The sequence below is a fragment of the Podarcis cretensis genome (assembly GCF_951804945.1).
Source record: "Podarcis cretensis genome assembly, chromosome: 4".
In the NCBI taxonomy this organism is placed as follows: domain Eukaryota; kingdom Metazoa; phylum Chordata; class Lepidosauria; order Squamata; family Lacertidae; genus Podarcis; species Podarcis cretensis.
Genome location: NC_137173.1, coordinates 51,405,961 through 51,432,300, shown reverse-complemented (window position 1 = coordinate 51,432,300; position 26,340 = coordinate 51,405,961). Strand labels below are relative to the sequence as shown.

At 39.4% G+C, this 26,340-nt stretch overlaps 2 protein-coding genes across 5 annotated transcripts; one reads left to right on the top strand and one right to left on the bottom strand.

Annotated features, from left to right (window-relative positions):
* Positions 1-454: 454 nt before the first annotated feature.
* On the bottom strand, positions 455-21,379 carry GABPA (GA binding protein transcription factor subunit alpha). 4 transcript variants are annotated; one of them, XM_079972060.1, is made up of 11 exons: positions 21,259-21,379; positions 18,592-19,054; positions 14,489-14,589; positions 12,320-12,464; positions 11,161-11,245; positions 10,048-10,293; positions 8,263-8,457; positions 7,346-7,402; positions 5,080-5,220; positions 4,235-4,427; positions 455-3,076 (listed from the first exon to the last, which is right to left on the bottom strand). In XM_079972060.1, exons 3-11 carry the CDS (start codon positions 14,563-14,565, stop codon positions 2,848-2,850), a joined length of 1,368 nt encoding a protein of 455 aa, XP_079828186.1. In that variant the 5' UTR covers positions 14,566-14,589; positions 18,592-19,054; positions 21,259-21,379; the 3' UTR covers positions 455-2,847. The 4 variants fall into 4 exon arrangements, with proteins under 4 accessions (XP_079828186.1, XP_079828187.1, XP_079828188.1 ...); XM_079972061.1 differs by lacking the exons at positions 18,592-19,054; positions 21,259-21,379 and adding an exon at positions 17,912-18,481; XM_079972062.1 differs by lacking the exons at positions 18,592-19,054; positions 21,259-21,379 and adding an exon at positions 17,939-18,481.
* On the top strand, positions 21,274-24,726 carry ATP5PF (ATP synthase peripheral stalk subunit F6; the record flags this gene model as incomplete). The annotated part of the gene is made up of 3 exons (XM_079972110.1): positions 21,274-21,443; positions 23,409-23,533; positions 24,577-24,726. 3 exons carry the CDS (start codon positions 21,274-21,276, stop codon positions 24,603-24,605), a joined length of 324 nt encoding a protein of 107 aa, XP_079828236.1. The 3' UTR covers positions 24,606-24,726.
* Between the last annotated feature and the right edge of the window lie 1,614 nt (positions 24,727-26,340).

The window sequence follows — 26,340 nt, the reverse complement described above, 5'->3', positions numbered from 1 at the left end:
TGCATACATAAAAAATGTTTGATCCTTCCTTAACACCTTTTGGCCGACAATACCCAAAAGGAAGGCCTCTGGTTTCTTAGTGAAGGTATACTTAAATACCTTTTTCAGCTCATTATATATCATTTCCCAGAAAGCCTTCACTCTAGGGCAAGTCCACCAGAGGTGAAAGAATGTTCCTTCAGCTTCTTTACAAGAAATTTTGGGGCTTTATGGAAGTCTACCCAGATGAAGAAAGGAAAGCACCATTTTACAGCTTGACATTTGTTTTGCAATCAAGCAAAATGTCTACCAATGAATTTAAGAGATGAACAAACTGCAGAAATGCTGGAGTAATGATATTTTTTATCATTTGCATTCTCTCTTCCTTTTCTACTACATGTCACATCTACTAAATTTACTAAGAAAACACTGCAAAAAGTTATATACACTTTGTGAATGTACAGAAGACAAAACATTTTGTTGTGTAAAATTTTATTTTCTTACTTTACTATATTGACAATTTTATGCACAAATATTTTAGAGTAAAAATAGAAAATAATTGTTTTATGTAAAATTCAACACAAAAGAAATACATAATTAGCAGAATATGTGTCCTTAAAGAGTAAAAATGTATGCAAAAACCCCTCCATTTTACAAAAAATTGGGAATATACCTTCTATATTTTTCTTCTGACAGCCACACAATGCTATTTGACATACAATAATCCATACCTTACTGAAGACCTCGATTAGTCACAGATTGTCCCCACAATAAATCTGACACGTATGTACTGTTTTTAAAACACATCAGTACTCTATACATGGGGGAAATATTACAAGAAGTGCAGCAAACTTACAAAGGAAGTATAATGAAATTTTAAAATTCAGAAAACAAATCCAATGTATATATAATAAAAGGCCATGTGCCATGTTTACTAATATGGCTTATTCTGTTATGTGCAATTATGTGCATAGCTGAGAGTATATTTATGACAGCATTAATATATGTAATTTGTGGTCACCCTTGTCTATCCCAAGGTTTACCGGCGGCCTTCTTTTACAGGGAAAAATTAGGTGTCTGTACACTTCAAACACATCTTAAAGAGATGCATATGAACTAGTAATGTAAGTTATGTTGCTTGTCTTCCTTAGCACTACATAAAATGTCCAAACCCTTATTTTTAGGAATGCAGCTTCTCTTCCCTCCCCTTCCCACCCCAGCTATGGACTAATGGCTCCAGTGATGCATAGGAGAGTTCAAACTCTTGATATAGGATTAAAGTGGGTTTTTTGAGAGAAAATATATTCTTAACCAGCTTGACTAACAGCATAAAATATTAGTGTAACTTAAACTGCAATCCTGTAATGTTAAATACAAGTCCCTCTGGAGTCAATGGACTTAACCGGCCATCAGAAACATCAAATGTCACCCAAAGGTGTTTAAATACCAGAATATCTTCTATGTTTCTAAGCAGTCTGAAAATAAGCAAATGAGTCGAGCTGTAACTACAGCTACAATCTTGCATTCCCAAGACTAAGCTACATTTTATGTTCAGTGCTTTTTACTGTAAGCCTGTTTTTCAGCTCGTGAGTGATTTGCTCTTACAGATGAAGGCCCTGTTTAACATCTGCACTTTCACTGATTGTTAAGTGAAACCACAACTTTAAACAAGTTTGTTCTTCTAATTGTGATGATTCAACAAAAAGCCTACATTCAGAACAAAGGGATATTTATACCAAACAAAGGGAAGACGAAGAAAAATAGCATAAGCTCATCTAGATTTAATTTGGTTATCTTTTAAAAAATGTTATCAAATTAATTAACTATGAGTGATACACACCCTTTTCTTTCCAAAGCATGATAACAACAGCTTGGAAATTTAAGTAATTTAAAGAAAACTGCATTTTTCGGTATCTTAATACAGAGGTCTACATAACATTGAGAAGTCAAACTTCTTTTCTTATCAATTTACCTGCAGATTACATTTTATTTCTCAACAGGTAGGGGCTTCTCTCTGTGATTAACTTAAGTCTTCAAATCAAAGTCAGCTACACTGCGTATAAGCAGAATCAGCTGATATACTCTGCAGTGTAGATTAAAACAAAACAAAACCTATTCTTTGGATGAGAGACAGCATTTCAAGTTTTTAATCTCGTAATAGGAACAATGTGGAAAACTTTTTTGTGCCAGACATTAAGCTTAGCAATGTCTCTCAAGATAGTTAAGCACTTTCCCTCAAATACACGTTATCTACATATTTTATCAAAATACTCATAATTGGTTTTAGACCTTGCTGGACTTAAATTTGGATTTCTCTTCAGCAGTGATCTCCCAATTCTGCCTATAGTACACTTCTTTTGCGATGAGAAATCATCTTAGGAGCATGGTACTTTTCAGTGTGTTTTCTACAGCCTGACATGCTTAGATAATGAGCATGGTTAAGAGTAGCTGCCTTACCTCTGGAAATGCATTGCTTTTAATTTGGTAGCTTAGAAATGGAAGTGCAGAGAACTAAATTCAAATATTGACAGGTTTACACCATGTAAATATGCTTCAATTTCTCGAAACGCTGGACAAATTGTGAATATGGCATAACATGGCACCAACCAATTTTGAGCTCTCTTACCGATCCAGCAACTTGTCACATCATGTCTGTCTTCATGCTGAAGAATCTGGAGTGCCTTTAACATACATGAAATATATACCTTTACGTGAAAAAGATCCAAATTTATGGGAGTCTCAGTTCTCCGTAGAAAAACCATGCATCATATTGAACTGCCAAGGAATGAAGTAGCTCCCATTTTAGGACCAGAAACTGCTCAATATACAAGAAAGGCCTCATGCTCCCAAGCTTTTAGGTCCTGGTACTCAGTTATCTTTTTCTGTTTGCAGAGATGCCGTAGCCAGTGCAACTGCTGTGACGGGTTGTGCAATACCATGGAGTTGCATCTTTGCCAGTTTCTTTTGTTCACACTCCGTGACCAACCGGTTCAACTCTGCTGCGCTGTACCCAATGAGAGTCTTCAAGTCACAGACAAATTTGTATACAAACCTCTTGCCTTGCACTTTGCAGATCATGTCTCCATCGTAGTAATACCTTCATTTAGAAAAAAGGGAACAAAAATTCCTTGAAAAAGTAACTGATGATAACTAACACGGATGATAACTATAAAATTTGATAAAGGGAAAAATAAGCTGCCTTTCTAACTTAAAGCATGCCCCTTGCCTCACATCTAACAAGATCTCGAAGGTGGCAAAATGTAAGGATGACTTTGCAGACCATCACAAACTTATTTTCCTTTTGTAGGCCCTGAATTACAGTGCAGCCTCAACTGTTTGAGAATGTCTATCTGCATGGAGGCTTCAGATGGACACTTGAGCCTACTTTCTTATCACTTAGAGAAACCAACAGTCAGTGCAAATGAGTCTTCTGATATATGCAGCCTTGCATACTTGTTTGCTCAATTTAACCTATGCAGCAGAAAGAATCTACTTTGCCACTGCTTTATGCATGAAACTGGGTCTTGTGGAGTTCAACACCACTGAATGCACAACAGAATCACCATGCTTGTGATAGGACAACATGGAACACATTCAGGAGATGGGCTGCATGTACATTGTCATTATGGTTTTGTGGAAAATAATAGTGTGTATTCACCATTGGAAGCTGAGGGATTATGGGTTTAGTTAAATTTTCAACATCTAGACATATAGCCTTATTACACTGAATAGATGCCAATAGTTAAATTTTGCCTTCAGCTGACTTTCCTAGAGTATTTAGCTGGCTATAAAGCACAGTTAATATATGTAACAGCATGCAGTTAATTAAAGTTAATAATTCACTGAAGTCCACACATTCAGAAGGGGAAGCCACTTTAAAGTATTGTCTAAATCAATATGATGAGCAGTATTCAATTTAATTAATTAATTATTCTTCATAAATTGACACTGGACTTATGACACACCAAAGGAAGTACTTCTTCACATAATGCATAGTTAACGTAAAGAATTCGCTACCACAGGATGTGGATATGGCCATTAAAGCTTAAAAGGGAATTAGAAAATTCATGGAATGTAAATAGAACCAGAATATTCAAAAGCAGTGTACCTTAGAATACCACATGCCAGGGACAAACAACAGGAAAGCCATCACCTTCATGCTCTGTTTCTGAAGTTCCATGGGCAACTGGGGGTTACTGTTAGAATCAGACTCTGATCTGATCCAGTATAAGCAGTTCTTATGTTCTTAACTTACCGTAAAGCACGGCTGAGTTTCTCATAGTTCATAGTAGGTTTATTTTTACGTTGTCCCCATTTCTGTGCAACTAGCTCTGGTTGATTTAGTTTGAACTCTCCTTCATCGCCAACCCATGAAATGCAGTCTCGAGCATCTTTGTCAGTCAGAAGCTCAAGCAAAAATTGCCAGAGTTGGATCTGGCCATTGTTTCCTATTGAGAATGAAATGGTTAAAATGCAAATGTAAAACCATGTTTTTCATCTTATTATGAGCCTCACTTGTGAAATAGACTAAAATGTTTTAAGTGAATAAGCTTTCCAGTAAGCTAAACTCCTTGGGGTAAGAAATTAAACATAAAATATATTCAAGAATAAAGTAAATATCCTGACTGATAATAACTTGAAAGCTTGCTTACATTGTGTTCCATTTTAATGGGTCCTATTACCCTACTATTGTAGAAAAATTACCCTTAACCTGAAGCAAATCTGCAATCAATACACTGGTGTATTAAAAACCTCATACCCCAACCTTTTAAAAAAAATAGCTTTATGGAGTTTGTATCTTTCATTAATGTAAATTTTAAAATCTATTTTTGTTGTGTCTATTCTCTCTGTTGCACAAGTTGGGCAGTATTTTATCTACCAGCTATGAAATCATTATTTTTTCTGTCTTGATGGTTCTTCTCCCTCCAAGAGACTTCAGGTTGAGATAAATTATTTTAAGAAATAGGAACTTTGCTCATTCAAATAAAACTGACCTTTGTTCTTCTAAGATACTAACAAATTCTACAGTCTCTCTATGGACTGGAGTATTCATACTATATGGATACTTAAAATCTTTTGGTTTTAGTTAAAAGAAAATACCTGTTCTGTTCCCAGGTGAACTTCTATCTTCTCCAGAAATCCTTGGTGCTCTCTGCACTTTTGCTGTCTTTGCACTGCTGTTGATGACTTTAATAGTGGTTGGAGTAGCGGGCTGTACAGATGCTGGAATAATCTGCACAGCTACAGAGAAAACATAAGATTAAAAATGGGTATTAGATGCATAAGCAGAAATTCCCATGTCAGACACCAAGACACAAGAACAGCCCAAGATATTATAGACATTTGACATGGAATATAATCATATGAGCTAGTTAAAGAACAGAGGAACATGTAATAAAATATTACAAATGCTGGTGAATTTACATTATGAGATCATTTTCTTAAACTTTAGCTCCAGTAATCTGCACTATACCGATGAAGGGATATTGAACTGGAGATAGAATAGTTTTAATATTTTCTCTGAAGAGTATACAAACAGCTTTATTCAGCCCTTCTATAACCAAAGACCAGATAACGTCCAACAGCATTATCAATAAGTCATCTGAAAAATGGTGTCATTGCCTGGCACTTGGAAATAAACATTTGTGATAGAGTTAGTTCCCTACAGAAATATGTCTGGAACACCAAAGTATTTTCATTTTTTATTATTATTAGTTACAATGCTGCATCAGAAACCGTGATTTTTGGCACAGCAAATCTTTCAGTTGGTCTGCATAACTAGGGAAACCAACCTCTGTATAATTAAAGAGTTTGTATTACACACAAAATGAATTTCTGAGTTGTGAAGTAGTGACGGCTTGTCAACTAGTCTGTAGAGGGGGAACCTTTGACTCATGGGCCAAATCAGGCCCACCTAGGTTCGTTATTGGGCCCATAAAGTTGGTATACCAAAGTCATGGCCACCTGCCTCATACAAAATCTAAGTTTGCAGTTGGTGCCAATCAGCACTGACTGAGAACCCTGCTGGGATAAGGGGTACTCAAAGAGTCTGCAGGCTCCAGCTTATCCCAAATGGAGTTAAGACAGTATCAATAAGAAAGCTTATTTCAGCAGGTATCATCCTCTGCAACCCAGCTTGAGTTCAAGTCTATTTGGAGAGAGGAGAGAGATAACTACAAAGATATATATAGGTGCCACAGCATGTAATTTACTACCATAGAGTATTCCTAAAAATTCTGGTTCTTTCTGCAGACCACTGAGCCTCCATGCAGGCACTCTTAAGAGCGTGCTCCTGATTCTTTCCTTTGAAACAGGGTCACCTGATATCATGTTGATGTCAGGTGATGTGATAGCAGTCAGCCCAAGTCACCTGTCAAAGTGTCCTGTGGAGGATGAGGGAGCATAGCATCTCACCTGCCAGCCAAATCCTATTCCCTACCCCAGTCTATACGATCATTTTTATATTTTTATTGAAAAGCTTGAGGGCTCTGCCACCACAAATCTGAAGTGTGCATCAATGTTACCCCAAATTTTGTGACTACTCTAATTTATGCAAATACCTTCCGATTTTGCATGTATAGTCACACCTTGGTTCTCGAACGGAATCCGTTCCAGAAGTCCGTTCAACTTCTGAAAACGTTTGAAAACCAATGCATCGCTTACGATTGGCTGCGGAAGCCGCATTGGATGTTCAGGTTCCAAAGAACATTTGCAATCCGGAACACTCACTTCCGGGTCGGCAGCGTTCGGGAGCCAAAACGTTCAAGTCACACGGCGTTCGACAACCAAGATACGACTGTATTCTGCTTCTACTAGCCAAGAGAAGCAAACAGGTGAGCTTGATACTGACGCTTTGTACCTTTTGTAGTGCCACTTCAATAAAACTTTTGTTGCTCTTTATTTGCTCCCAAACTAAGAAGAAAATAACAACTATCCAAAGTCTTTTCCAGTAAAAGTAAAAAACTGTGGGTGAAAGCACCATAGAAATAATAACCTTTCCAAACTCACTCTGCCCAGGAGTACAGACCTTATTAGTTACTCTCTACTCCCAAATTGTTTGCACTCTCTTTTTAAAGTATCCCATGAGAAATGCCAGTAAGCTGGTGCTAGATAATCCAGGAATAATTTAATATTGAACTACTGCTCAATATTAAAGCCCCACAGCAATGGGAATACACCTCCTGGTTCACTGGTCAGGTGCCAGTGCGAATGTACCATTAGAGACAAATGTTCTTAATTTCAATTTGATTCTGTTTTTAAAAGGTTAAAGATCAGCTTCCAAGTTCAAGCATTTTTATATAGACTATGATATGACTCTGTTGAAAATACTATTTCTTTAAAAAAAAATCACAGAATGACAACTTACGTTGATCAATAGTAACTGTTGCTATTTCTCCAGAGTGTTCTTGACTAGCCAGCACATCTGGATACACAAGAAAAATATTAAATACTAAACTTTGGCAACATTTTCACTTGAAAAAATGAGGAAAGGACAAAGGAAAGTGCTAATTTTATAAAGAATATAAGAATTAGGAACATGCTTGAAGTCTAAAGGCCATGCAGGGAAAGGAAAAAAGAAATACACATCTATAAAATTTATAATGTTATTAGATTTATAGGCAATTCTGCATTTCACATTTCTTTCATATCTGGTAATTTTAAGTAATTACCTTCTGTTGCCTCATAAATATTTTTAACTAAAAGAGGGGTAGGAAGTATAGAAGCACTTAGATTCTAATAGAGATTGAAGAATGATTTAAATCTTACTTTAAATTATCAGTAACTCTTCTCCTGATGCTAAGAATACTTGCATCTTGAGAAAACTAAACTACTATAGTGTTTAAATTATCTGTGTCTAGAAGCTGATACATACAGAACCCTTACAATTTGAATTGTGCTATGTGTACAGAGCCCTAAAGTGTCTGTAGCATTTTAAGTCATAGTGACTGAATGCATACATTACTTGGTAACTAGGACTGCCATGATGTAGACTTTTTACAGTGGTACCTCGGGTTAAGTATTTAATTTGTGCTGGAGGTCCGTACTTAACCTGAAACTGTTCTTAACCTGAACCACCACTTTAGCTAATGGGGCCTCCTGTTGCTGCCGCGCCGCCGGAGCACAATTTCTGTTCTCATCCTGAAGCAAAGTTCTTAACCTAAAGCACTATTTCTGGGTTAGCGGAGTCTGTAACCTGAAGCGTATGTAACCCGAGGTACCACTGTATTTAAAAACTTTATTTTAAAAAATCAAACAAGATACTTGTTGAGAAAACTCACATACATTTTCGAAGAAGTTCCAGGTGGCTCCAAAGGATTTCTCCCCGAGGGACCCTCTGGAAGAAGTCCTCTTGACTGAGGCTGCACAACTCTCTCCCAGGAATGCTAAGAGTATTGAGATCTATGTCTGTCATGCTGAACTCCTTCATCACCCATACTACCCAGTGCAGTACCTGGTCAGTTGACCACTGTACTGGATCTAGGAAAGAAGAGAAATATTCTACTTATTTTTCCCAATGTTGCAACAGGCTATGTTAGACCATCATCAGCATACATTCAAACAAAGTATTCTTAAAATGAACATAAAAGCCCAACGGATGGCAGGTTCATGCAGCTGAAGCAATAATAAAGAAAAGGAATTCTGATATATTATCTATGAAAATCTTACTTTCCAACTACTTTCAGATCTATACTTAACTAAGCATCAAGTTTTCAGAAAATAGCTTTATTATGACAACCATTTTCAGAGACATAGTGGTAACTCATGGACTTGTGTAGTCTTTTTTCAAAGATCCATGACTACATCATTATGTTGAACATATAAATTTATGGAGATGACTGATAGCTGCTAACTTCAGATGTCACAACAAAACGCTTCCGACTGCTTCAGTCTCCCCTTTCCATGCGAAAGGAGGAAAATGTAAAGCTTCTTGACATGGTTTTGAACAAATTGCCATTCCTCTTTATGTCCAAATATACGAAAATATATTTTATTCTATCTACAGTTAGTCAACACACCAGGATCTGAAGCCAGTGTGATCCTGGTATGTCTGAACTAGGTGTCATTGGAATAAACTACTATATCACATATTCAGAGGTAATGTTAAACTCTAAATAGTGACATTAAACTTTCAAACTTCCTCTCCTTCTATATACAGGAAGAAAGGAGAGTAAACAACCCCAAGGCTCACTTGCTTATCCTTGTAACGGTTAAATAAGATTTGGTGTTACATCTGAACCAGACCGCCAAGTCAATCCAGCTCTCTACTAGTGCTGTCTACACTGAATGACATGAACTATCCAGTGCTTCAGTGATTGATTGATTGACTGACTGACTGACTGACTGACTGACTGACTGACTGACTGATTGATTGATTACTAAATTTGTACACCACCATTCACCTGAAGATCACAGGGCAGTTCACAACATAAAAATGAGAACACAAAATACAAATCAACCAAAAACAAAGCAATAACGCTGCTCCCACAAACATTTAAAAGGCCATAGAATGTTAATCAGCTAAATATCTGGTTATAGAAAACTGTTTTCACCTGGTGCCTAAAGATATGTAATGAAGGTGCCAGGCAAGCCTCCCTGGGGAGAGCATTCCACAAATAAGGAGCCATGGCAGAAAAGGTCCACTCTTGTTTTCTGACCCTCCAGACCTCTCATGGAGGAGGCACACAAAGAAGGGCCTCAGATGATGATCACAAGGTCCAAACCAATCTCTCAAAGAAATGTTTAGCTACTACAGTTTGACAATTAGAAAATAATTATATTTTCACAGCATCTCCCCCCTCCCTGAACTACTGCATACATCAGAGAAAATGTAAACCTCAGCACAAGAGGTTATGAATTCCCCCTGCTTATACAATTCCCCCTTGGCAATGATGCTGAACTGACAACATGAAATGTTCACAGTAGAAACTGAGTGTGCACCATATTTATTCAACATCACTTTGTCATTATTACAAATCAGACATCTAAGCAGAACTATCTGCAAATGGAGGGGGAGATAGAGAAAAGAACCACAAAAATATACATGTGCCATTGTATATAATTTATTACCATAGGGTATTCCTAGACGTTCCTGCTCTTTTCGGTAGCCTTCTAATGCTGCAGCCCAACGAGTTACTTGTTCAGATGTTTCATCAGAGATGGTGGTGATATGTTTCGTTCCATCCAGTGTTATCACTTGAGCTTCTTCAACAAGGTGTGCCTCAGTTTCCGTATGGTGGGCATCTGGATCAATCACGACCTCAACAGTTTCTACTGGCTTTACAATTTCAAGGATGTTTAACTTTGGTTCTATTCCTGTACAGAGAAAGAGAATTGAGAAAACACCACACAAAATGCAAACTACACAAAGTGGAACAGAACAAATTAATCGTGTTCCAATTCCTATATTGTATTGAATTGGAACACGATTAATTTGTTCTGTTCTGCTTCATACTGTTCTGATAAAAGGTTAACTATACAGTCCTGTTTTTATTATATTTTGCACATTGCCTTGGGACATATGTAGAAGGCAATTAATAAACAACAGCAATCATACATTAACCAGTGAGCAAATAATTTTATTTCAGAGCCCTCTTAAAAATTAAATCTTTATAAATGGCATTTTAACTTCAATTTTAAAGGCTTCATTCCAATACTGTGTCATCACTTTTAACATTTAAAATTCTAAAAAATGCTGTTCATTAATATTTTGTGAAATACAAACTCTGAATTCCCAGCTCACCAACTTTTACTTTGTCTCATTTTCTACCCACTAGCTCCCAATATCGACTTTGACCTTATAGTTTCATCATTTAAAAAATCATATGCAGGTTTAAGCATCAACTTCTATATAATCAATAAGCTGTGCAAAAGCATTTGCAAGTCGACAAAGTCCTTCAAATCACTAAAAGGAAACCAATTTTCCAGATTAATCATTCTTATCTGCTCACTGACATGTATTACTATGAAAGTTTACCCTGTGTAGTAAGTTCACAATAACTAAGCTGTAATGTGTATATTTACATCCAACCATTGAGAAATAATATTTGAACAGAAAAAGCTATTACTGTAGGTCAATAACAAGGGCTGCATACCAACCCTGCCACTAAATAGTACTTGTTTTTAACATACATCTCCACCAGATGCAGGAAACATCATAAATCTGCAGAATTAGTTTTTTACCTTGCCTTGATATTACTTGGACACTAAGCTGCACTGTTCCATCTGTCTTGACACCTTGATCAAAAAGACTACGATCTGGATCCAGCTTGATAAATAGAAATTCAAAGAAAGGTAGTCAACTTATTATTATGAGTTTGTTCACAACAATCAGGACAGGACAGTTGATGGGAGAACACCCTTGGGGGGATTTTCCAGGTGGTTGTCTTCAGTGGCCTTCCTCTCTCATGGAATCCTTCCCACACAACATCTGATAGGTCACCATAGTGGTATGTAGATATATCACATGCCCTTATCATACAGCACTTTTGAAACCACAGTGTTGAACATGCATCAAAGATATGATCTCCAGACTGCAATAGCCTTTGTTTTGGGAGGCCTATTGAACACAATTGGAGGTATGCTCTGCAATATCTTCGATCATGCTTTGTTGTTCTAGACCACTCAGTTAATATTTCTGAGGATATGGCCTGTGTGTTTCCAGATAGCCGTTTCTTTCCTGCTCCTCAAACACACATATTATTTAACATTATATATATATTTTGCAATTATCCATATAAAATTATATGGGGGGAAATTGCAAGGTTTTATTTTACAGGCAGGGGCTAGTTTTGTCTCCTGAGATACTGTGTGTTTTCAACAGCAAAGACAGGACTCGCCTTTCAAAACAGTTATTTAGGATAAACCAGTCTCTTTGCAGCTCTACCCTGCCCTCTAGCATGTATCACCTAAAAGGCAGGCCAGCTTACTTGTTATAATTGAGCATTCCCATATTTGCTTATAAACCTGAATCTCTTTTGTTTTCCTGAGTGAATTGTAGCTTGAATATGTTTATCTGGTTAGAACTTACTTACTCAAAAACTCTGATCTAAACAAAAGTCTCAGTTGTTGAAAAATATGCTAGATATGATACAGAGGTAAAGTTTTGTTGAGTTAAATAAAAAGGTGGCCACGTATCTATGTCCGTTTTACTCTTGACTGATGTGCATCCCCTGGTAGAGATAATTATATTCTATGCAATGTGTTCCAATCAATTAATATTGATAAATATATACAAGAATAAAACCACCAATAGAAAATGTAGACAGAAGATCAAAGGAGTCCTACTCAGTATAGGCCATCCTTTATATTAAAACTTTTAACTGTAATGCTTTTGCTATACCTGTATATCCTGTAGGCAGATTTCATGTGCTTCCAAAGAACATTGAAGTCTTGGTTCCAGTAGTTTCTTAAGATTTCCAACTGGTTCATTGATATCAATAGCCTGACTCACAAATTCTGCAGTGGTGTAAGTTTGCTCAACAATGCTGAAACAAAAGAGTTTAAAAGGGGTCTTGTATTTGAACAAAAACTACTGTTAGAATGTGCTAGTGCTAAACATTCAAGTAAGAGACCTGAACCTCATTTGGAAAGTTTTTAAATGGAACAATTTTTGAGTACATATCTGAAGCTGGATTTGAACTCCCTTAACTGCTCTGTATGTTTTTCTGTAGCGATCTGAACTTGCACTGAACTGAAAATGCATTGGGACATAGAAACCATGACTTTAATGGGGAGTGGGAAGAATCTTACTGTTGATGCAAAGTTGCAATGACATCTAGGTCATTGTCATATCTGAATACAGTGGTGCCCCGCAAGACGAACGCCTCGCAAGACGGAAAACCCGCTAGACGAAAGGGTTTTCCGTTTTGGAGGCGCTTCGCAAAACAAATTTCCCTATGGGCTTGCTTCGCAAGACGAAAATGTCTTGCGAGTTCCTGCGGGTTTTTTCCCCTCCCCCCCTTTTTCTAAGCCGCTAAGCCGCTTATCAGCTGATCCGCTAAGCCGCTAAGCTGCTAATAGCGCTAATCCGTCAATGGGCTTGCTTCGCAAGACAAAAAAACCGCTAGACGAAGAGAATCGTGGAACGGATTCTTTTCGTCTTGTGAGGCACCACTGTACTACCTGACTAATCATGCAATTAATGAAAAAATCTAGGAATCTGCTAATTTTTTAGCAGAGTACAACTGGGATCAAGATAATAGCTATGTAACAAAGATACACAAATGGAAAGATATCAAGGGAACTGCAAGACATGTATCACAAAGATTCCACAGGTTATAATGAAACAGGCCAAGGACCAAAAAATAATGGCAGTGATTAAGCCATTAATCCCCTAAACCTGAAAGCCCCTAAACCTGACTTACAATTAATTGTATTTTAAGGTAAAGTAGTATACCCTTTAAGAAAGATATAGTTAGAAAAACTGTAGGGAGGGAGATGCATCTGTCCATCTTTTCCCCCTCCAATCTTTGCCCACAAGCTTGTGAAACAGAAATATTATGCACAGTTATCTTGCAGTTTTTATAGAAACATGCATGCAGTAAATGTTTTCTTAAAAAACAAAAAACAGTTTGGTTTCTGCCAAATGAAAACATCTAATCACTATACAGCTGGAAAAAAGAAAGAAACAAAATGATTTTAAAGTTGTGATTATTTATGCTCAGAGAGACTTCCAAGAGTTAGATTTTTTGGCCCTTGATCAAGTGGAGAAATTAGCTCAGTGGAGTAAGTGTTGAGACTTAATCTCATATGGAGGATGTTAAATGAGCAGGAGTTTTCAAATGGAAATTCCTCCTTGTTTGGCTTCTTTTGGTGAAAGAAGAAAAAGTTTCTATCAGAAATAAAGGAAGTAGAAAATGGAGAAAAAGCAATCAGCAACTTGTTATCTGACATTCAACAAACTTGAATTTTTGCACTGTGGGTGAATTTCAACGTATAGAACCCAACATAAGAAAAAAGCTTTGGGTTACTGAAATACAGCTAGACATTTTCCGTGGCCTCTTTATGGCAACATTCTATCCCAGGCGGGCTAATCTGATTCAGCCCAAGGGCTGCATTCACCCTTTGCCAACCTTCCATGGGCCACATGCCAGTGATGAAGGTGGCCACCCAACACTCACATGAACATGCACAATGCTCCCCCCCCCCCCCAGCAGATCAGCACAAGATGGGTATTGCTGCTCCTCCCTGCTAGTTAAATGAACAATCTGATGACTGGGGAGCAGTGATTTGCATCAATATCAGGGTGCTGGGATTTAAATATTTGCCTTCCCAGAAATGTCTTTAACTTTTTGATACCAAATTCAGTGGGGTTTGGGCAGAAAAATTTGCTTGGATGTATACATCGGGCCCCCACAAACAGCAGATTAGCCACTGTTCTTCTACTGCAACACTCTAAACTGGATTTACAGTAAATACTTGGGCTCTCTTTCCTGAATTTGAAATGCAGCTCCAAAAAAACCCGAAACAGCAATACATGCGTGCACTCCTGTGGACTCAAATTATATACCTTTCTTCAGTGCACTCTTGTTTCTCTGTTCCATCAATTTCTATTTCTATCAGTTCTTCTGCTTCTCTTTTAGTCATGGCTGAAATGTTTCAAGAGGCAACCTGCAAAATAAAATGTGTCTGTTTGTTTTTACACATTACATATAAATAGAAATAACAGGTTCAAAATAAGTACACTTTATTTATTCATTTACTTTTCACTTGAAAATACGATCTATTGGTCTAGTGCGGTTTCTGCATAGGTGGTTTAGGGCACAATCCAAAGCCATAAATATGGAGCAAGATTTCAACTGGGTGCTTTGACTTTACAGGAGCCAGAATCTAGTACCAAAAGGGTACTGGAACTGATTCAAGAATTTGGACAGGTAGCAGGTTTTAAGTTAAACAAAATGAAAACTAAGGTTTTAGAGAAAAATTTAACTCTGAACGAGAGAGGGAAGTTCCAGGAAGCGACAGGATTAACATTGGTCAAGAAAGTGAAATATTTAGGGGTTAATATGACTGCCAAGAATGTGAATCTGTTTAAGGATAATTATGAAAAATGTTGGATTGAAGTGAAAAAGGACTTAGAAATATGGTCAAATTTGAAGCTATCATTGTTAGGCAGAATTGCTGTGATAAAAATGAATGTATTGCCAAGGATGTTGTTCTTGTTTCAAACATTGCAAATCATAGACAAGACGGATTGTTTCAAGAAGTGGCAGAGAGACATTTCTAGATTTGTCTGGCAGGGCAAGAAGCCTAGAATAAAATTTAAGATTTTAACTGATGCTAAAGAAAGAGGTAGATTTGCCCTGCCAGACCTTAAACTTTACTATGAATCAGCTGCTTTTTGCTGGCTGAAAGAATGGCTGCTTCTTGAAAACACGGATGTGCTGGATTTAGAAGGTTTTAACAATGTTGGCATGCATATTTGTGATATGATAAGGTAAAAGCTCATAAAGCATTCAAAAACCATATTGTTAGGAAAGCATTGTTTAATGTTTGGATAAGATATAAAGATTTGTTAGAAAATAAAACCCCAAGATGGTTGTCACCAATGGAAGCGAAGGCACAGAAAATACTCAATATGGAGGCCAAATGGCCGAAATATTGGGGAATTTTGGAACAAGATGGAGACAGGGTAAAATTGCAGAGTTTTGAAAAATTAAAAAACAAAGTGCGAGATTGGCTTCATTATTACCAAATAATGGAGGCATATAATTTGGATAAAAAGTTGGCTTCCAGGTGGAAAAATCAAAATTGGAAACAGAATTGTTAGATCCCAAAATTAAGAATTTGTCAAGAATGTATAATTTGCTGTTGAAATGGAATACTCAGGATGAAATGGTGAAATCTGCTATGATTAAATGGGCACAAGATGTTGGACATAACATTATGATGGCTGACTGGGAACAGTTATGGACCACAGGTATGAAATTTACAGCATGTAATGCCCTAAGAGAGAATTTAATGAAAATGATTTACAGGTGGTACATGACACCAGTCAAGCTTGCAAAAATTTACCATTTGCCCGAAAATAAATGTTGGAAATGTAATGAGACTGAAGGTACATTCTTTCACCTTTGGTGGACATGCCCAAGGATTAAGACATTATGGGAGATGATTTACAATGAAATGAAAAAGGTATTTAAATATACCTTTCTGAAGAAACCAGAGGCCTTTCTCCTGGGCATGGTCGGCCAATTGGTGCCAAAGAAGGACAGAACTTTCTTTATGTATGCAACAACAGCAGCAAGAATACTCATCGCGAAGTATTGGAAGACACAAGATTTACCCACCCGGGAAGAATGGCAGATGAAGTTGATGGACTATATTGAATTGGCGGAAATGACTGGCAGAATCCGAGACCAGGGAGAAGAGTCGGTGGAAGAAGATTGGAAAAAATTTAAAGATTATTTACAGAAATATTGTAAAATTAATGAGCTATAGAAAAATGGTGGAATGAAGTTATATGGCTTTGGCAGAAATGTTATAAGGAACTAGGTACAGATAGATTGTTAATGCATTAAAGGGGAAAAACAAGGTTAGAATATGTTAAGATTAATTATAGGACAGAAAATAGAAGAAGATGGAAAGGAATTGCTGAAACAGTTAATTGAAGTGGAATACAAAAAGGGAGGTGTGAGGAAGTCAATGAAACAAGTGAATGAAAGCTAAGATTGAAAATATTGGAAGTGTTTTTAATTGTTTTTGTTTTGTTTTGTTAATTCTATGTTTTATGTAGTGTTTTTGTTTCTGTTTTTGTATTTTATTATGTTGATTTGTTTAATTTTTTTCTTTCTTTTTGTAATCTTTAAACTCTTAATAAATATTATTTTTTAAAAAAGATTTCAACTGGGTGCTGAGCTAATGGTTAAGACCACTAATATATCAAAATAACATTGTCATTAAAATTATTCTGATGTTTGGTAGCTTGTGGATTCAGATCCTTTAAAAAAAAAAAGGCTTATACAGTATAAAACAGATGTCTCTTTTAAAACACTGTTTTTTCATCTCAAATGTTGGCTAATCATTCATATCCTTTCATCTTTCCATTCCTCTGCTGAATTCAGAGGCAGGACATGCAACTTATGAATTATGAGTAATGTCTAGAAGTCAGCTTGAAGCAGTTTCTGTCTGAAACACTGAAGCGATGCACTATTTATCATTCGACTTTATATTATTAACTTGCCACAGCTGGATCTTTCTCCAAAGAGAACTGGAAAATATAACTTTCAAGAAGCTGAGGACTTTCAAGATGTTATTTCATTTAATATAAGTTGCTGCAAGATTTGGGGAAATGATCACAGTATGATTTAAATATTGCTAAAGTGGTAAAAACCTTCACACTTTGGGGCAAGAGCTATTCTTATAAAGTAAGCAATTTGTTTCTAGTTATGCACACTGCTGTAATTGCCACTTGAAAACCAAAACAAAACACTATGATTATTTGTTCCTGGACCATCTCTTTCTGAAGCCACATAATCATGGTTCCAAAGTAAACATAATGATGTCAAACTAAGGTATTGCTTTAAAAAAGAGTAAAAACATCCCAATGTTAAAACACACCTAAAGGGAAGTACGTTCCTGTTTTATTGGTGGAACACTTTTCGAAGTGTGCATACACTAGTGCATACAGAACTGCACCGGGGTAAGGGGGATGCTGTATACTTCATAGCAGTATACAAGCCACTGATCAATATATTTTCATTTGTTCCAAAAATAAAAATATTGCATCTCAGCAGGTGCCAGTACTGCCTGCTTCACTTAATGTAACAAAACATCTATGAAGAGACCTAATCCTAGAAACGCAGAGTTGGAAGGGACCCTAAGGATCCTCTACTGGTCCATCCCCCTGCAATGCAGGAATATGTAGCCGTCCCGTACATTATCATGCTCCAACCAATTGAGTTACATGCTCTCCTGATCTAATCTCTGGTACCTTTGATTTGCATTTTAAGGAAGGCACAGAATAACCCTCGCTGTCGCATGTACACATTTCAGATACACATGGAGAGAGAGATGGATGAAGTTGTTGTGATGTTCCTTCGCTTTGAAATAACTCCTCCGACGTTTGACAGGAGGCCGAACGGCTGAGATGACCCCGCCAGGTTACACGGAGTGAGGGAAGGGGGCGGCGGCTGAGCGAGGCGGCGGGAAGGGTCCCGAAATGTCCGCCGGCTCCTCCCGCCGCCAGGCCCGTCTTTTTCCCAAGGGAGGCGAAGGCGGCCTTGGACTCCGGCGGCCTCTTCCATGGCGGATGACGAGCAGGGCGAGCGGGGACGTCTCTCTTTCCCGCCCCGCCGTTTGAGAGGAGGAAAGGAAAGGGCGCCGCCGCGGGGGCGATGGCGGCGAGGAGGCCCTTGAGGCGCGCAGGGCTCCATCCCGCCTCAGCCCAGGCCTTCCTCTCCCTTCCGCCCGCGGCGGCGCCTCCTTGTTGTTTGAACTCGGAACGGAAATGAGGCTCGCGCCGCGCGGGGCAGAAAACGGAAACAAAACACAAGAAGCGAGGAAGCCACGAGACCCCCCCTTCCCCCCCGGATACAGCGCGAGGCGCTTCCCTTTCTCCCCCGCCCTCCCTTTCCAGCCGCGCGCCCCGAAGTCTCGCGCCTCAGGACTTACCAGCCGCCGCCACCTCAGCCTCCGTCACAAAAAAAACAAAACGCAAAACCCCGCTAACCCGCCAAAGCAGGCGGAGCAGCGCCCGCCGCTTCCCCTCCCCGCGCCTTTTTTTTTAAAAGGAAAAAAAAAACTTTCCAGCCGCGGCGGCTGGATCAGCCCCACCGGAGCCCCTCACGCCGCCCCTGCGGGAAGAAGGCCGCAGCGCGCTCACACTCGGGCAGAGAAGGCTGCGCGCGGGGCCCTGGCGGGGGAAAAGCGCACACACACATACAATCCCCCCCTCCGCGTCGGGGCGAAAACTACAACTCCCGGCGTCCCTTGCGAAACTGCCGCCGCCTCCCGAGGAAAGCGCCTCAGTTAAACTCAAACTAGCTTTTGCTCTTTTCCCACCCGCCTACTTGAAGCCGGAAGTGAATCCATCCGTTTCCGGTGAAGCGGGGACAGAAGCAAAGGAGGTACGTCGCTGTTTCTGAGGCGCTTCCCCCCCCCTTTCAACGGGCTTGCTTTCTCTTTTATGAGGGACCGGTGCAAGGGAATCTGAGGCTTAAGTACGGCGAGGCGGCTTAGAATTGTGTCGAAAGGCCGGGGGTTCAAAAGAGAAAACTCCCGAAGCTCTTTGCGCCTGTTGGAGGCGGGGCCGAGTCAGGCCCTCCCTGTCACTGCGAGCTCTGGCAAGGTGACCGGCGGTTCCTCTGCGGGGTTGAATCCGGACGGGAGAGAGCGCGGTGGTGAGGAGGCCGAGCGGGCGGGTGAGTTCGCTTGGGCCTTACTGGTTCTCCTCAGTCGGTGTGAAACCGCCTTCAAGTTTAACCCGCGTTTAACCGCCTTGCCGGGCCTTTGAATTAGCAGGCTTCTGCGGTATCTCAGGAGGGGGAATCGTAGGAAATCAACCATAAGCGCAGCTCCCCTGAAGAATTTCAGTCTCCGAAGTGAGGGAGTCGCAGTATTTTAATGGGTCGACCGTGAGATTTACGGGACCTCCGGGAGGCGAACCTATCTGGGTTAGACTAGATTGGGCAAGGACGGACCAGTGCTGGTTCCCCAGGGATTTTTGGAGGGTGGAGGTGGGGGTTTGCTTATAAAGGATGCTCTCTGAGTGTGGGTGCAATTCCCCCGCAGTCAGAACTGTTCATTCGCTTTTGCGGGTGGTGGATGGCTGAGTCTGGTTTCTCCTTATTGTCATGGTCTGCATCCTGTTAAGAGGACAGATGAACAGGCAAGGAAATGCAGCAGCAGGATCGGGATTGACAGTGTGCCCACACCCCTGTTCTAAACTGGGCCTTGTCAGATGCCCAACAATGCTGCCGCCCTGGGAGGTTTCTAGACCAAACGCTCCTGTTACCCAACCTCTGCTTGGAGCTCTTGCTTGGTACTCTCTGTCTGACCTAGTTTCCCACCTGCAACTGCCCCCAAACAATGCTATCCCTGAGAAAAACCAGGATGTCACTCTGCACATGAACATAGTCTAGACCAGTGTTTCCCAACCTTGGGCCTCCAGCTGTTTTGGAACTACAATTCCCATCATCCCTGACCACTGGTCTTGCTAGCTAGGGATGATGGGAGTTGTAGTCCAAAAACAGCTGGAGGCCCAAGGTTGGGAAACACTGGTCTAGACTGAGATGTTTACTTAAGCAAAGCCATAGCTATTGGGGGAGGGAGGGGCTAGCCACTTTTTTTTGCCCCAGGTGAAGCCTCCAGAGGGGTGCCATTGAGGCGTCCAGCCTCTCTGTGTGTGTATGCAAATGCATGGGGTGGGCGCCCTGACCTAAGCACCCTTAAGAAGCAGTTATGGAATTTTAAAGCATTTTTAAAGGTGTATTGTTTGAGTCAGGAGAATGCAAGAAAAGAACTTCATAACTTCTATTGATCAATTGTTTTTAAAAGCTAAGAATGTTTCAGTTTAGCCATTAGAATAAGGAGCAGTGGTGGAAATGTTCCATTCAAATTAATGGACATGGGGGAGCAGTCTGTTGGAAATTTAACTTTCCCCATTAACTTTGGCTGGATGAAGGTGGGGAGGGAATCTTGAGCCTGGGGAACAGGGAGGTGTCGAATGAGGCCCATCGGGCCCCAAGTACTCTTTCCTAGCCAACACCCATCACTGGACCTGCTCCACACCCTTCTCAAATGGTTTTGGCTGGCTGATTGTGTCCATGAACTAAGGAAACCTGATGCATATATTGTTGGAATGTAGTGTGTTGTATTAGGTTAAGGGTTGCTTTTGTTGCTTTGCCCACTTATACTTCTAACTTTGCCCCCTTTTAACCCCTGCCTCACCCATCCTCAGAAGGTTGCCCATTTGGTAATGTGGCCCTCAGGCTGGAAAAGTTTCTATACCTCTGGACTAGGTTATCTGTTATAGTGTCAAGCATCTTACAAATTCTTCATCAAATCTTATATGCTGCTTGTCACCAGATAGTTTCAGAAAGAAATATTGAAACATTAAACAAAACAAAAAATCAGTACATATTCCATTGCACCCCTGCCACAAAATGGTGCAGTGCTAACTTAGAATGCCCTGCGTCTGGTTGAAACTACTGTGGTGTCCCAATCAGCTGAACTTGAAAGTGGGCTTCCCCAGTGGAACTCCAACTGTTGGGAGGTTCAGATAGGAATAGAAGTATGTAAGATGTAACTGATAGATCCTTTTGTCTTTCTAGCTGAAACTTCTACAAATACATCATGATTCTCCAAAAGCTCTTCAGGTTTTCTTCTGTTTTCCGTTCCGCAATCTCCTTCCACTTGCGTAGAAACATCGGCTTTTCGGCCATTGCTTTTAATAAGGCAAAGGAACTTGATCCTGTGCAGAAACTCTTTTTGGACAAGATCAGAGAATATAACACAAAGAGCCAGTAAGTGAATGTAGTAAATGCAGAATTTCAAGGCTCCAGTCATTTGATTATCTTGAGAGCATCTTGATAATTTTCCATTTAATTTTTTTATTGTTGGAAGTACAATATTTTTTATTCTTGGACAGTACTTGACTCCCAGTAATAACAGCCTGCTATGAAATATATCTGGATATAAATGTATTTCTTATGTTAATTGTTTGCTTGTGGAAAGTAATCAAGTTCTGAATCATATGGTAACTGTTGAGTAAATTCATCTAAAGCTTTAAATCAGGCACATAAATTAGACTTTTGAATAAGTTCTCAAAAGTTACTTGCCTGGTGGGAGCAAGTGGAGGAGCAATGGAGAGCTCTGTCTCTCCTCCAGCAGCCTGCGGTATTTCTATGCTGGGCACAGAGAATGGACAGAGCACTCCATTCCTCCTCCACATAATATACATAATATTAGGGCTGTAGCCTAAAAGTCCTTTAGTCCGTAGCATGATATTGTAATTGATATCCCTTAGCAGCTCCTCCTACATTGAGTTGTACAATGTCTTTTAAGCTGCCTCTAAAAATCTTTTAGAATGAAAGGTAGAGCGTAAATCTTCTTAAATATATAAAAAACAGACACCAGGAACCTGACCATGGCAATGCCGCCTGCAGTATTCGTAAATGTGAAGTTTGCTGCAGAGCAAGTAAGAATATGGGCGCAAAAGAACAACTGGCAGCTTAAAGTGAGCTTCCAATTTTTTTCTTTGCATTCAGGACTTGTTGATCAGCTGCATTAGGGGGCCTCCATTTGAGGGCACTTGCTGTCAGTACTGAATGCAAACCCCTTTGAAGGCATACTTTCAGTGCCAACTCTCTGAACAGGGAGCTACTCAGCGCCAAAGGGGCTCTCTGTGAGTCCCACTTCATTTGTTTGCAGGCATGATTTGGATTCAACTTTGCACACAGCTTGTTATTTGAAGTTGTTACCTGACATATAATAAAAGCAACAGAATGCTATTTCCCACATAATGGTCTTGCATACCTAGCACAGTTGTTGCTATAGTCAGTCATAGCAACTGTTCATGGGATGCTGAAGTTATTCAACATTGAACAGTTGCTGTTCCACAAAGTTCACAAATTATTAGGTAAACAATAAAGTACAAATATGAAAGTTGTGCTGTCTGTATTGTTGCTATAGGATTTAGTTTTCCCAGCAATGAAACATTTCCCCCTGTGATATGTAGGGGGGGGGGGAATTCAGCCATACTTATTAATCCCATTTTATATCTCACTTTTTCTCCAGTGAGTTAAAGGCAGTATACATGGTTATTCCTCACCTTCCATGCTCCCAACATCCCTGCAAGGTACATTAGAGAGATTGTGACTGGCCCAATGAGTTTTAAGATTTGAGCATGAATTTGTTCTGGGTCTCCTTGGTCATAGTCTGACACTCTTAACCAGAGTTGTTGCTCTAAATAATAAAACTTAACCCACCCTCCACCACCACCCCAAAAAACAGATAGCAGCTGTCTGAAAATCTTCCCCATGCTCTTCCATTGTGGGCAGCTGCTTATATTTGCTTTTCTGCAGCTGTGCTAATATCAAAAGGAAGATTTGCTGGCTCCTGCCTCCTTTCCAGTTTGAGATTTCTTTGTTCTGTCTTTTAGACTTCAGTGACTTCCACAGAAGGGTGGATTTAACTAACTCAGAAAAAGTACCTCAGGTTAAGAACTTTGCTTCAGGATGAGAACAGAAATCGTGCGGCGGCAGCAGGAGGCCCCATTAGCTAAAGTGGTGCTTCAGGTTAAGAACAGTTTCAGGTTAAGAACGGACCTCCGGAACGAATTAAGTACTTAACCTGAGGTACCACTGTACTTGAATTGTTCTATTTGTGCTACAAGTTCTCTGTTCGCCAAGTGTTTGTGATTTATTTAGATTCTTTCCCCATCCGTCACTCTAGATATAACAAAGCTCAATTAACTCTTGCATTTGTAGGAAAACTGGTGGCCCTGTTGATGCTGGTCCAGAATATGAAAAAAGCTTGCATGAACAAATGGTCAAGCTCCAGCGGGTGTATGGTGGTGGAGATATGACCAAATTTCCAGAATTCAAATTTCAGGGTAAGCTTTTAAGTTTTATGACTCGTTTAGTAATGTAAAAACGTGATAATTGATAATTGAAATATTAGAAATGCCATGTTAAATAAAATAAGTGATTTAAAAAAACCTTTACTAACTGGTTGCAGTCAGTAACCGCAGATATTTTCACATATTTTTAAGCATACTTTTGTGGGATGGGACTTACGATATATATTCAGGATTGGCTTTTAGACATATTTCAGTAAACTAGTGAGAATGAGAGAGTGAGTTTGTAAATGGGCTCAAATGTTGTACCTGATATATATGTGTGTGTGTGTGTGTGTGTGTGTGTGTGTATGAATGCATAACGTTATTACTGGAAACAGAACCGACTGCTAAGATTACTATGTAGAGAACAAGAATACGAATGTATCACCATAACATATATGTTTTTAAATTTGAGATCAACAAGCAAAAAGACAGTGTAACGTCTTTATTTTTAAACAATTTAGTTCCTATTGGTTTTCTGGGTTTATGCAGCTGGATGATTTTAATTATTAATTCCTTGAAGCATTTGTATTTTAATTTTTTATCATTTCTTAACCTTTGGTATATTATATATTTTGTGTATTAAATTGTTGTTGTTGTTACATGTATATTTTAATATAAATAGATATTTTGGTTGATGTTGTTCCTCAGTACTGCATTAGTGTATATATTTACCCTGTGGGAAATGATGGCTGAAACAACAACAATAAACTATACATATACTCTCTATGCATCTCTTTGTAAAGCAGCTAATATTTACATGTAGTAGGAACTTGCCTTGGAAGCAAGTGTGGCTTTTGCACCATTTACACTGAAGTAGACTGCTCATCTGTGGAGAACCTGCATTTAAAAAGGAATAAGTGTTATGCTCCAAGAGTGCTGATGGGCCCTCTCCTCTCTTGCAGATTTGTGTAGCTAAAGCTGCAGTTCTTAATTTCTGGCAAATTGACAATAGAATCAAGTTGTAAAACTATCTATTTAGAAAACTTCACTTTGAAAATAAACTGACACTTCCTTTCATTTTTCCCATATGACAGAGCCCAAATTTGAAGAGGAGCAGAAGTGATGTGATAGCAAGTACACAAGCAGCAGCAATGTGGCTGGAGGTGTTGAATAGGCCCACGGTTGTAATTTAAATAAACAGTTCAGTGTTCAAATGTGAATATTTGAATTCTGTTGAATGTAAATCTGTGCCTTGTTTGCTCATTGGAAAGACAGCTTCATTCCACTGTCCCTCACCTTGTTTTCCTCCAACAATCAGTCTGCATTCTCAGACTTCATTGGGCTGTTTGGGTTTTTCCTCCTTTAGGATTAGGCAGCGGACATAGTTGATGCCCAGTCTCAGCTGTGTTAAAATATTGCTTCTGCCCCTTTTAATATTATTTACTGCTTTTATCCCACTCTCAGACAATAACAGTCTCCCAAAGTGGCTCACTTCAATAAAAAGAGACTGTCCCTGCCATCAGGTTTACAAACTAAAAGAACACACACATGGAAAGGCGAGTGGGAGCAGGGAAAGGTAGAAGATAGTTTTCCAAGGCCAGATGAAAGGGGTGAGCTGTAAGAGGGCACTTCTATCCAATTCAAGTCAGGTTGATCTTCTCTTGCTGGTGTTCTTGCTTGAAATGAAATTGGTAGCTCTTGTTTCTTTGACCAAGGGGATGAGGTCCCCTTGCTTTTGCAGGGCAGCTAGGTGGTTGGAGCTGAATATTCTTCAGTGGATGGAGGGTGAGTGCCTTGCAGCTCCTCCTCTGGCTAGTGGATAGGGCTAGGTGAGTCATCTTCTTACCATGATGCTATTCCTCATAGGCAGGGTGGGGGCAGCTTCCCAGGGGCCCTAGGTCTTCTGGCCAGTAGCAGAAGCCAGCATGCTTTCCTTCTGCTCTCCAGTCCCAAGGCTGTTCAAAAATAACTTTAGTGTTTTTATTATCCTTTTTCTCCCATCATATTTTTCTAGCCATTCCATTCCCACCCCATTTTCAGCTTCATTGTCAACAGTTGTATTCTTTTGGTATTGCTGCCGGGTTTTAGGAGGTGGGCTCAAGGGTTTTGTGCTTCCAAAAAACCTGGAGTTACAAGAAGAGGTACCAGCACATTCTGAGTATGTGGTTGTTTCCACTTGGTTACATAAGTGTTATCACTCAATGAATTGAATTGAAATACAGGGTGATTCAATAATTAATTTCATTTAACACTGCTCATTTTTTTCATACAAGCAGAGTCAGGAGCCTGTCAATATAATACTGTAGATGGAAAATGTGGTCTATCAGACTATTGAAATGAGTAGGATTTGCTTCTAAGGAAATGTGTATAGGGTTGGAGGGACAGATGATTAATGGTAAATGTTTGTAACTCCATACTTCTTCTTGAAAGTTTGGTGGCATGCTTTAAAAAATAAATTAATAACTGAAAAGTCCACACCAACTGGTACAAGCAAATGTGCTTGAAAATAGTTGCTATATTGGGAAAGAAATTTGAAATAATTGAGTAGTTTACACAGGAAAATTGTGTAAATAGTACCTGAAGCTTTGGCCCACCTTTGACAATTAGTCATAGTCACACGTATAATGCAGATAATGGATTACTTGGTTGATCAGAACTGACTGCATATTAATTTGAGATCTATACTTGGATCTAAGGTTTTCCTATACAAGGTTTTTATCCTTGAAACAAAAAGCATCACATTACACTATTAATGCTTGTAGGAAGCATGGGGAACCTGTGGACTTCTAGATGTTGCATTACTACGGCTCCCATCGATGCCCATTGGCCATGCTGTCTTGGGTCCATCAACAATCCAG

Coding starts and splice junctions, on each gene's coding strand:
- GABPA (XM_079972060.1), bottom strand. CDS start 14,565: ATGACTAAAAGAGAAGCAGAAGAACTGATAGAAATAGAAATTGATGGA. Junction 11,246..12,319: donor TCTGCCTACAGGATATACAG/GTATAGCAAAAG, acceptor CTATTTATCAAG/CTGGATCCAGATCGTAGTCT. Junction 10,294..11,160: donor CCAAGTAATATCAAGGCAAG/GTAAAAAACTAA, acceptor TTCTCTGTACAG/GAATAGAACCAAAGTTAAAC.